The sequence below is a fragment of the Caretta caretta genome, chromosome 16 (genome assembly GCF_965140235.1).
Source record: "Caretta caretta isolate rCarCar2 chromosome 16, rCarCar1.hap1, whole genome shotgun sequence".
NCBI classification, from domain to species: domain Eukaryota; kingdom Metazoa; phylum Chordata; order Testudines; family Cheloniidae; genus Caretta; species Caretta caretta.
The window spans coordinates 20727053-20739671 of record NC_134221.1 but is presented as its reverse complement, the minus strand read 5'-3'; the positions used below and the strand labels follow the sequence as shown (position 1 = coordinate 20739671).

The 12619-nt window shown below is 45.0% G+C and overlaps 1 protein-coding gene across 7 annotated transcripts in view; it reads left to right on the top strand.

Moving 5' to 3' along the window:
• KCNT1 (potassium sodium-activated channel subfamily T member 1) overlaps positions 1-12619 on the top strand; it is a 201179-nt gene that overhangs the window by 62201 nt on the left and 126359 nt on the right. For 3 of the 7 annotated variants that reach the window (XM_048823212.2, XM_048823214.2, XM_048823211.2), the window contains exon 1: positions 9402-9661. The exons of 3 other annotated variants lie outside the window; for them this stretch is intronic. In XM_048823212.2, coding sequence (XP_048679169.1) covers positions 9513-9661 — 149 coding nt within the window. In that variant the 5' untranslated portion in view covers positions 9402-9512. Of the gene's footprint in view, positions 1-1132; positions 1153-9401; positions 9662-12619 lie in introns of those variants that run through there. One more of the 7 variants, XM_048823215.2, reaches the window with a different exon arrangement.

The following is a 12619-nucleotide window of genomic DNA, read 5'->3' as shown; positions in this document are numbered from 1 at the left end:
GGTCAGACTAGATGATCATAATGGTCCCTTCTGACCTTAGTATCTATGAATCTGTGTCTGTGTGGTCACTATCCTTGGGCTTTGTGTTCCTAGAGACTCTAAATCTGAAGCAAGTAGCAGAGGTGACTTTCACTCTGAGCTTGAAACTAGCCACCAGAGCCGAACCCACAGTGGTGTCATAAATTCACTTTAAATAAAATAAAAAGCTATAAAGTTTTGTCATTTGCCTTACTTATCCTGGAGGATTTTTGTGTCTGTGTGAAACCCATGGCAGTAGCAGGATTCTGTTTGTCCTGTTGAGAATCATTGGTTAGCTATTCTGTCTGGGGATTTTAGCTTCTTATCTCACTCCTTCTGCTCAATTCCCCAAACTTTGTTGTATGTCATACTCAAATACGTGTTTGTTTGCTACCAGTTTGGGGAGATTTGCATAGCTCACACGGCAGCTGAAAGGTCCTTGTGAAAACTCCCTGTACTGTGGGTGTCAGGCTGTTTGCTGAGTGACCTCCTGCTGCTGTTATGTGAACACTCATAACCTGGGGCATTGGAGCTCCTGTCTTGCTAGTCTGCTCCGGTAACGCCTCTCAGTGGCACCCTAGGACTGGGATGAAGGCAAATCTATGTGACTCTGGTTTTGCCTTCTCCTCTTCTGCATGGCATGTTGCCAGCTGCCCCAATGCATTCATGGCTGCGAAGTGTGGGTTATGACACCACCCCAAGGTTCATGTCCGTACGCTTGATAGCACTCCACACAGTGGTGCTGGAACAATTTTGGTACTGGGGGGTGCAGAAGGGGAAAACCATGTATTTGGGTTGTTCCCCCTATTTCAAGCCAGAGGGTGCGGTAGCACCCCAAGTTCCAGCCCCTATGACTCCACGCCATGTCAATCCTGGGCATTCTCCCTCCTCCCTACATCATGCCCCTCCATACCTAGTCTTGGCAGGATTGTTCTTTACCACGTATACGAAGAAGATTTTCTCATTCCCCACCTTATTCCACAGCTCACCCTGCTAGAGCCAGGGGACAGAAGCAATTCTTAAGCTACGCATGTGTACACTTGCTAAGGGACTCCTTTGGAGCAGGAGGCAGTTTGATTCTCTCCGCTGCAAGAGTATGATGAAATCCTTGCTAAGACGCTGATACAGAATGAGGTAAATATTTTTATTCCTGCATACTCGTTTCCCTTAGAATTGACTTGCATCTTAAATGATGTGTGGATACTAATTAAACTACTCGCTGCAGCCACTTGCTCCCATTAGCAAATTTCTTCACAGCCATAAATACCAGCCATAATTTTTCCTCCAACAGAATTCTGGAGAAATTGGCCAAGTTAGATATGCCCGAATGCTCCATCCTGCTGTGGGGAGTAAGTAGCCGGGGCCAATGAATTTACGAAGCTGTGATCCTGGTGTCTGGCACGTCTTGTGTGAGTGAAGAATGGGGGGGGAGGAGAGTGAGGAGAAATGAAGAGGATATGTCTTGTGCTCTGTGGGAGCTCTCTCTTCAATAACGGCTTTCAACCTTCTGTCCCAACAATTGCTCTGCATGCATCCAGTGCATGCGGGGACATTTACAACCTGCAACTTTACGACATTGCTTTATTTTAAATTCCTTTTGCATTGATTTATATCAATCCTTTCTCACACTGCCAGTTTCTTTATTGCAGGCTATGTGTTCTGCAGAATCTTGTGAGCGGTTCCTTCCCCATCAGATATTCACAGCAGTAAGTTAAATTTCTCTGCCAATAAATATTGCCAGCATCTAAGCAATAAAGTCTCTCTTAAAGTCACATTCACCAGCTGGCTTCAGCTGAGTAGCCACGCAACTTCCAGTAACATCAAAGGCCATGGAAATTCTCTGTTTCCGTGGCATGCCACACACACATCCTGTGTTGCGGCAAATCATATGAATTTGTGGCAGTTCCCTGATCCTGCAATAGGAGGTGGTATAATGCTGACTTATAGAGTATTATGATACAGATTGAGTTGACTAGCTGATGTTCCTGATGTTCCCGGTACGGCAGAAGGAGATAGTATGCTGCAGAAATGGTAGTAGTGTTGTTTGTTTATTTGGGGTATCATAGTGCCACGGTGAGCGTTTTAGCCTCGGTGAGCTTGTGCTGGCTATTAAATGTCCACAAAGAGATGTCAGAGAGATGGGCGGAGATTTTAGTTTGGCCAGAAGGTGGTAGATCTGTGGTTAGGATCTAGTTAGTGCTGTCTTGTTGCAGTTTCTTGATGCTCCAGCAGGAGGTGGAAAATTGCACGAAGGCTGTGTCTAGGAGAACCTATTTTTATTTCAAGTAACCGAGAACTTCCTAGTGATCTTTCCTTCTACTACACAAGAGAACACACCGAGGTTTGTACTTTAAAACACCAAAACACACCCACCTCCCACAAATCATCACACCTGAATGAAGGATCTCTCAAGGAGAACGCTGACTCATTTCTGTCAGTGGCGGAGCTTCACATTAATAGACACCAACAGTAACTTTTCTGTTGTTAGGTTGTCTCTCCAAATGCAAACCGCAATGTCCTTAAAGACCCGGCTTGTCATAATTTTGTGTCTTGTGTATATGAAAATACATGCTACTAGTAACTGTCATATCCACTCAAGTGGCACACGTACCAGCGTCAAGAAAGAGAACAGTCTCCTGGTGCAGCAAACAGGGGTGAAGTATACTTCCATTCTGGATGTTGCAGAGGCTGCTATTTTCCTAAAAACAATAATATATTCCAAGGAGAGAAAATATTTCCACAGTAATCTAAGAAGCACACTGATGCGTGTTCTTCCATTTATGCATGGCATCCATTGGAGGACAGAGCCCTATAGCTGTTTAAAAAAATAATTGCATGAATCCAGGATTCTTGTGCCAAATGGGTCAGATTCTGAGGAGACTTTGTGGGTCCTTAGCACATTTGAGGATGTTGCCTATTGATAACACATTCTCCAGCGAGAGGTAAGTGCAATAGTTAGGCATCTCTGCAAATTGTGCTTTTCAGCAGGTTCAACCTTTTACAATGTGCTGCTGATGAATTGCACATTTCTGACTACGTTGTGCATCACTTTTCCTGTCAGTTGCTGCTGTGCTTCATTTGTTGTAACCACGAGGAAAAATGTTTTTACACAGAAGAGTAATTCATCTGGAGTTATTTTATCATACTGCTGGTAACCAGCTCAAGGTCTGGAACTCTAAGTAGTCATTAGCCTGATTGCTGAAAGCCAGAGAATGCGTGCATTACTACTGTGATAAGTCTTGATTTATTTAGTAAGGATCTTGGGAAGTCCAAGCACTCCCTGAAGATTTCCATTGTCTGGATGTCGATTTTCCTAGTAGCTCAGCCTAAAGTTTGGTTTCTTAATGTTCGCAGGCTTCTTACTGCCAGAGAACCTTCTTTCCACCCTAGTAGAAACAGAGCCGGCTCTGGGTTTTTTGCCACCCCAAGCAAAAAAAATGTTTGCTCCCCCCCCCTTTTTTTTTGTGTGGCTTTTACATGTTTGCACTTTGCAATTTTTTTTGTTTGTTTTTTTGACCGTTTAAAATTAAAAAAAAAAAAAAAGCAGAGAATTTGTAGTTAGTGAAATAAAACAATTTCCTACTCGTGTACTCATGTATGCACCGGGCCAGTCATGGCGTGAGCTGGGCTGTGTCTGCCTGGGCAGAGTTAGGGCTGCCCCTGCGCCGGAGGTCTTGGCATAGGCAGGATGTCAGCGCCAACCTCAGGGCTCATGTGGTCCCCACGGGTCGGACCAAGTCACGCTGCTGGCGGGGTGCCCAGCCTGGCTGTCGCTGCCGAGTAACCAGAGGGGCCTGGAGCTGCGTGGAGGCACCGATCAGCTCTGCCTCCTGTCTCCTTCCCCGCGAGCATGCCTGGGGGCTTGCCGCTGCCCTCCGGAGCTGGGCGTTGCAGTCCCGTGCTGGCAGGAGCAAGCAGCGGGCGTGGGGGGGGGCTGCCCGGTCCCTCTGCTCCCCTGGCGCCACGCCCAGTCTGAAATGGCTGGGATTGGCAGCGGGGGACGCTCCTCCCCCACGCTGCATAGCAAGACATGGGGCCTTGGGAAGGGCTGCTGCAGCCATTTCAGACTGGGATTGGTGCCGGGGGTGTTAGTGGTGCCATCCACCAGTTGTGTTTGATATACAGACAATTGCAGAGGCGCTTGAAGCAACAGCTGTTCCATATGCCCCCCATTTTCCACTTTTTCAGTTTTCTGATCTCGTGCCCTTCCCCCTCCACGTCCCCCCCCCCCCCCAAAAAAAAAAAAAAAACAAACCCCAAATGAATGGAGTTCTGGCCATTGGTGCCTAGAACATTTCCTGAAATTTTGGAATTGATCAGATGTGGCGTTCAAAAGTTATTGCGAAGTAGACACAGTAATGCTGTCATGCTGAGTAGGAAGCTTTCTGCAAGTTCAGCCAACAAGCCTGTTCTTCTCTGCCCATACCATGTGCTTTTACACAGTTCCTTTTTTGCAAACTTACTTGAAGAACCCAGCCAGCAAGTAGCTGGAGCACAAATGATAAGAGTCTGTAGTTATTTTTGCAGGGCTGCACACTGGCTTTCATAAACAGCTTGAAAAACTCATTGCAAAATATATTCTGAAAGTTCAGGACACTATACCTGGTCAATAAATGGCCAGTACAGTATGGTATGTACTTGTTGCAAAATTCTTGAGCCAATGGGTAGCACAGAGAGATTGAGGCCAGTTTTTGAAATATTTTTAGTAATCTCTGATGTGATTAAGTATTTGAACGTTACTGTTAAATTTGAGGCACTTTGCAAACATAGGTAAGTTGCATTTCCTGTGCTGAAGAGCTTGCAGTTAAGTGAAATAGTGTGCAGTTTTGCAGCTGGGCAGCCAAGCAAGGCAAAACCTTCTCCATGAATACGATGCCAATGCAAAGAAGACTGACTGCAATGGCTGTGTATGTAGCATATTCAGGAAGTGACAGTATGAACATGAGTCGACAGTGATGGATTCTTTTGTAGACCCTATGTTATGAAACCAGCTAGCTGTTCTGGGCTGACTTTTTGTAAATGTAGATTGCTGTGTGTGGGTGAAGACATAATAATACTCTTAAAATGTGAGAGCAGGAATGGTATGAGACTATTCAAATGACTATGTCTGTCTGCCTCATTCCATATGAATGATCGTATAAAGGGAGATCTGCAGACGTTGGATTTGATCTGAAGCCCATTGTAACCAATGGGAATCTTTTTGGTGACTTCAGTGGGCATTGGATGAAGTCCTGAGTTAGCCAGCATGTTTCACTGCTGTGACTGTTGTAGGTAAAAATCCAGACTGGATTTTTCTGCACTGCTGCAGGGGATTCTTGCTACAAACCACAATGCATTCCAAATTAATCTCACTGGAACTCTGCACTGCTCTTGGCAGCTGCCAGTCCCCTTCCCAGTGCCCAGACCAGTAGTCCTATGCAACAGATTAGGAGTTTGTTTTTCTCAGGTGACTTGTCGGAGGTCAGCCTGAATCTTAAGATTTGCTGATTATTTTTTCTCCCCAAATTAGTTATTTTAAACTGGATATAAATGTTTTAATTTTACTTTTCGTCCCTCCTTCCAAGGCTAAGCCTCTGATCTGGTCAGAGCTGTGCTTGTGTCTTGGATGCATTCACTGACCCAAGGCTGCAAAAGAAAAGTGGCTTCCGGGGCTCCATTTTCTTGTTGATGTTTCCAAACCAGAGTTGTCACCCATACTGACCTTTGTACAGAGCACGTTTCTAGCTAGCCAGGCACGTGTCTCTGAGCAGAGCCAAGGGAAGATTTTAGTATAGCAATGGGGCTCGGGTGGGGAAAACCATCCAATTCTCCGGCTGTTCAATTGAGTTTACATTCAAATCGAGGCGTGAGGCCAGTTTTTAGTTTCAGATAAGTTATTCTAATGAGTCATAATTAGAATATCTCTTTAAGTGTTTGTAATATCTATTTATTTTGGACAAAGAACCCAACCTTCCTCCATGGAGAAGCACACATAAGAACAAAATAAATGTCCATAAGTTAAATACTAATGAATTCAGTTGCATAAAAGTTTTCTAGCAAAATGTAGTGTATAAAGGAAAGTTCTTTGTTACTGCTTAAAGTTTTGCTATGGGCTATATAGCTTACTTAGAGCTCCATATTTTTAAAAGATTTATTTTGAACTTGCTGATTTTTTTAGAGAATTTCTCCATTCTAACAGCTTTCAATAAATACCAAATGCATTTATCATAGTAATTTTTAAAGCCCTCTTGTTCCATTGAATAGCTCTAACATGCATGATCACATTTATTATTAATATGTTGAATGGCTGCACAAAAGGAGTTTTGACAGCCAATATTGGAAACTACTTAAACAAAAGGAAAATATTAAAGGTGCATTTGCCATGGAGTCAGTTGAATCTAATGAGAAATCCTTTCTTTTCAGTCACATTTTCAGCAACTGTTATACCCATCATGACTTTTTCTGAACAATTCCATCTCTTTTTCTCCAGCCTGCCACTCAGCAGTGGTCTCAGGGTAATGCAAATGTTGAAATGAGAAATCAGCAGTTTGTAGTGGGCTTGCAAAGTAGTAATTAAGCATTAAATCCCTGGTTTGCAGTGTAGCCAGACGCTAACCCCAGGCCTCCCCCAGGCAGAAGCAGCTCCTGCTCATGGGGAGGAAGGGAAGCCCATGCCCCCGCATCCCAGCATCTGCCCTTTCAAGCAGTCTGAACAGCTTCCTGTTTTGCCAGTTACCTTGCTCTTGAAGTTTGCACGATTTCCTGTCAAAATCACAAACTGCAGCAAAAGTCCCACTGATGTTAGGTGCTTGCTTAAAGCTGTATATCACCAATTGTGTTCATGCTTATGAATATGTAATCAATTAATGTAAGGAATGAGTGAATAGTTTGAGTGTAAGAAACCAATTGCAAGGCTTGAACCAAAGTATTACTGTGTAAGGATAATCAAGGTGTATATGGGGCTGTTTAAGAGCTGGCACATCAGTAATTGGCATTGCTTTTGTATCTATTTTATGTTGGGGGGGAAAAAACTTTTATAGAATATGCTTAATAGTGATGTCCCCTTAAGGAATGGGGATGTGGTCTCATCGTCAGAGCAGGGAACTGGGGTCGAGCTCTCGTCCCAGCTATGCCATGTACATCCCTTTATATCTTAGGTAAAGAGCCTCTCTGCACCTCAAAATAATAGGAATAACAATCAGGGCTTAAGTTTAATATTTCACTTACGTAAGTGAAGGAGGGTTAGTCTGCATTTTTCTCATGGTTTTATTTGAATCTGTTGTAGGTTGGTGCAAATCCACAGTGGTGGGTGCTCTGGTCAGTATTTCAAAAGTAACATATAGATCAACACCCCTTTATTATTCTCAGATCAAATCCAATAACTGGAGCTGGCTGGAAAATGTCCCTCCAACACATTTTTGACTTTTCATTGAAAAACAGCAAACCAAAACCCTCTGTCAAAACACCAAGATTCAGTTTGTTGGGGTTTTAGATTTTTGATTCAACATCAAACTTTTCTGGGGAAAGCAGACACCTTATTGTGAAAACTCTTGATTATTTAGGAGCTCAACTTTCTTTTGAAATATTTCTACCAGCCCCGCAAATCTCCTGCAGCGACAAAAGAAATATAATCCCCACCAGAGCTCCACACTGCAGCTCTCCGGCACTACCCGTTCCTCCTGTCATTCCAGGTGAGTGAGGAAAGATTGCCTCTGCAGTGTTCTCCCTTCTCAAGCTCTCTCCTCATCTTTTCAGATATGACTGGACTAAGCTGCTCAACCCTCCTGTGGAGGAGGCATAATTTTGACTGCCAATGCAACCAATCCAGCTTTTTGCGGTGAAACAGCACAGGGCACAATGGTTTCAGGGCAGGGAGTATAGAATAACTTGCTATAACACTGAAATGGCAAAAGGAATTTTAGGTGACCCCAGTGGAATTACCAGAGTGGGAATTTGGCCAAGACAGTGGATGAATGAAAAATGAAGTGGAAGCTGTACTGACCACAAGTTGGTTTTAAGTCTTCTCCAGAAAGTTCTACTACAACTCTTGTAGTACAATGCGCCCTGGCATGGTGATGTCACAGTGGCACCGCACCGACTGGGAAGGTAGACCACCATCTAATCTCTCAAGGATATTTCATGCAGCACCTAAGTCTTCCTAGGAGGTCTTCCATCCAAGTACTTGACTCGCATTAACCTTGCTTAGCTTGTGGAATCTTGATAGCAGCTCAGCAACACACAGGATATGGTAGGGCCTCAGACTTGTTCTCACATATCATCTTAAATATTTGTTTAAAGTAAATAGCATATAAATGGTCAATAGGCTCCCTCGGTGCTGTCCTTCGTGCTGAAACTCCCACTGCACGCTTGGCTGGCCTGAATATATAAATTCTGCATGAACCTGGCTAGAGTTTTTTAACAGAATCCTGAAGGCAACTAGGCCCTCCTGCCCCTGTTTGATGTGTTGCAAACTGATCTGAAGTGAGGAATATCAGTGGGAACCTCCTGGATGATAACTAAAATGTGAGTGACATTTTTATTAGTAATTAAGATTTATTTACTTTTCTGCATTCTTGGAGAACTTGCCTAACAAAGTTGTATTTTAACCAAAGAAACACAGGTTACATTGGTAGTGGGATGAAGAGCCAGTTACTTTAAAAGTCACTGGTTTGAATCCAGCCTAAACCAGTAGTGTCTGAAAGCTGTTTGCAACTGATGGTAGCTCAAGGGACAAGGAGCAGTGGGGTTGATGGGTGAAAGTCCAGTTTCATGGGGATAGTGCCCACATCACCAAAATGACCACTACGATGGGTGCTAATGAATGGTAGCATTCTCAGTAGCCAGACCAAGGACTTAATGGCCCGTGTTGAATGGACTTCCCCTTCACCCACACAGGTGCTCCTTTTGAGTCCGGATTAAAGTGTGTAAACAGGGCAATGTGGGGGAAGCCTGTGCTGTGTGAGGACTCAGCCTCTGAGATTGTCATTTACCAGCATTAAATGCACACTCGGACATTTTACAAAAAGAAACTGGGGGGAGGGAGAGGGAAATAACATCTCCCACCTACAGGAAGGGAGAATAATTTCTGTGATCCCTTGCCCCACAAGTCACTGCTGTCTTGGGTGCAGTCATAAAACCAATCCCGTCATTTTAATAATCAGCCAGCCAAGGCAAAGGATATACTGCACTAAACAAATGATGTTTTTTATTTATGAAGTTAAACCATTATACAGGCTCCTGCATTATGAATCTCTTGTCGTCTCTGCTGTTTTACTGCATGGCACGCGATTCATAACAGCAGCACGACCATGGACTTTTCCTTAATTTCCCTCGCTACCAAGATAAATCTACAGGGCAGGATTGTTCCACTGAGCAGCTGCGTGTGGGGAGAGTGACTAGAGGAAGGAGGTGGTACATGCCGACAGCTCTGAACTGCAGGCAGTATGAAGATTGCTATGTATGAGAGAGATCAGGGGGAAAAGAGGAGGAAGTAGGAGGCATCCAAAGCTCTTAGAATGGCAAGAGCCAAGCTGAAGAATTCCCCATCCGAGATCAATTCACATGTAAAAACTGTCCCACCAGCAACGACAGAGGATGTCCATGGGGTCAGCCCCTTGTTACCAGCTCGGAGGATGGGATCCTTGGGGAGTGATGTCGGACAAAGGTATTGCAGGGCTGCAGTGGTGCATGAGGTTTAGAGGGGTGTGGGTGGTGGCACATTTTTATTTAAATATAAGGAACAAATCCGTGCAGTCAGCGGCTCTTGGGGGTGGCGGAGTGCATTGCTTTTGGTAGACATGTCAAAAACCCACCTCAACCCCTAATGTTCAATTGTGAATTAGGCAGCAGGATCAGGAGAAAGCCAGTTGCTTTTGAAAATTTTATAGTCTCTTTGACTAGGAAAAGCAGATCTGAAAGGCAGCACTGAGACCTCCAGTGCTGCTACCCACAACTGTTAACTTGCACTGCACATTATCTGTGCAGTATAAAAATGAAGCTTATTTTATGGTGATAACACAATATTGTGCTTTGTCCCTATGCACCATATTTTGAACTAGAATCAGAGATGCATGATCCCACATCTGAGGAATAATTTATGTACGATCACACATGAAAATAATCAAAGTACTTGCATATACAAATGCTGCAGCCTCTTTCTGTAAGCACACAGCTGCTCTGTGCATGGAGCTATGAGCCATTTCTTAGACGGGTCAGAATATTGTTCTATATTGCACTTGCATTATTCAGTTCCTGGCTTCTTCCTCCATAGTGTTTCCTGATTATGGTAAAGATGCAGATGTGGTCCCTCACTTCCTGTTCTGTTTGTTCTGTGTTGTATTCCTTTTATTCTCCCTTTATTTTCAGCCTTTCACCCCATCAGCACAAACGGGTTATCTCACTTTTGATCATGTACTGTATTTCCCAGTGTGTAATTTTGTGCTTTTTCTAGTTCAGCCTTCCAAAGCAAATGAGTCACAGTAGGAAAGCTTCTGCCCATGTCAGGTTTTACTTGTTTGGCATTTGCTTGGGAGAAATTAGCCATTTCAGAAGCAGTCTTTCCCCATATGTCACTGGGCAAGGGGGGAAATAGCAACACTTGTGGAATTAGCTGATGTGGTCCCAGTTGGAACAGACGGAGAAAGGAACATACCCTCGAAGCAAGGCATTGGAATCGGTGTGCTCCTCTCACTGGTGGCATGAGCGGGTGGGGGATACCATAGAGAACTGCGCTGTGTGGACACTGCACTCCCAAGGGTCCGGAATGGAGTGCTCAGCAGCTGGCTTTCTGGCTGAGCTCGAGCGCAAGTCTTGGCTTCCCTGTATACATTCCCTCTCAGGGGAACATGTGCCCTCCACCTGGTGATCTAGCGGGTCTTTGCCATCTGACTTGGTGAGGCATGGTCTCAAATATCTGGGAAGTTGCAAATAGGCAGCATGCAGGTAGATTAGAACCACAGCAGGCACGCTTCTGTGGTCTCAGCACGCTGTAGCCATCTGAGCCTCACTTCATTTGGCACCGTTCTTCCACGCCCTCCGTGGTGCAACGAGGATCGTTTTTCCCCTCTGCCAGTTTGCTTGTCTTATGCCCCCTTCATCAAAGGTGCTTACAAGCTCTGCATGATACATAGTCCTGTGGGAAGTACACCTAAATGCCTAGAAGGGTAGGTCTGATTCTGTGTTGGCAGAGCTGTCAACGCAGCTAGCTTCACTCTCTGTGGCTGTTCATGCCCTGCCAGCTTATTCTTCCCAGTGGTGGTGGGGCTCTTGGGTTGCAGCTGTATTGTGTCCTTAAAGGGCCTTGCACTTACTGCTGGAACGCCCTTAGGAGCCCATCTGCTGTGAATCAGCCAGAAAGATACCGACTGAGAAGTACAAGGGGCATCCTCCCTCTGCCAGGCTCTGGGACTCAATGCTCCGCCTACCCAGCACTCCTGGCCCAGGGCTGGGAGCCAAGACCAGATATCCAACCCTTCCTTCCTTGTGTGATACGAACTCCACACCCCCCTTTGGGGCAAACCTGTCACAAGGAAGGAATGTGTGTGTGTGTGGGGGAGATCCAGTGTCCTATTGGGGGGAGGGGGGGGAAAGAGCCATTGCAGAATTAATGAAACTGCAGGGGTTCTAGAGGAGACCATCACATGTATCAACATTCCAGAGGATATCTGTGGGAGTGCTGCCTCTGGGCAGAGGGAGGGGTAACAACAAGAAAACATGTTGGACCCAATTCCCCTTGTAGGCCTCGTCAGTGGGCTTGCAGCTGGTGCACTTCTGCAGTCCGCTAAGGTAGGCATGGGGTCCCTGCACCAATGCCAATCACAGGGGCTCAAATCTCAGTATAAACAAGGGCTCAGCTGCAGTTCCACTGAAGTGAACTAAGAGATGATTTTGACATTCTGTAGGTTAGATGTAGAGCGCAAAGTATTAGCTGGAAACTGCTCATAGCCTATGGGAAGAATGGATTGATCTCTTGAACCCTGGCCTACCCCTCAGAGCTTGTACTGACCATGGCTTCCTGAATTCTGTCCCTGATTTGTTTCCTTTCTGTGTGTGCCACTTCCTGATAACTAAGTTGGCAGTCTGAATCAGGAGTTTTACGCATCACTGTTGCCGCTTACAGGTAACAGAGGGAAGATTGCTTTGAAGTGGTGAATGGCTGATTTAAGATATTCCATCTCCTCCAAAGCCAGACGCTGCACAATCTCTGGCAGTCCCGCTAAGCTGAGCTATGAGAATTGTTGCTGGGAGTCTGGGCTGAAATAATAAAGTGGTGGTGGAAGTTAAAAACAAAAATATTACAGACTGTTCCCAGGGGTGCAGATTAGTTCACTGTGAGACTGAAGCCCGTGGCTTAGACTCGTAGGCTTTATTTTTCTCTGAATATTTCACATTTCAGTGATTTCAGCCATAACAACATGGTGGCTCGGGATCCAGTGCAGAAAAATGGAGGTGGGCTTGTTTCAAAATAATACATTCTTCAGGTGTTTGATATTTGAACATCTAAAAGTGAAGAAGCGGGAGACCTGTATTTTCCCGGGTGTACAGAACTCGGAGCACTTTTCGTTGGGACATCGAAGGATTGGCTCAGTTCATGCCCTAGTACATAGGAGAGCCATTGGGGTTA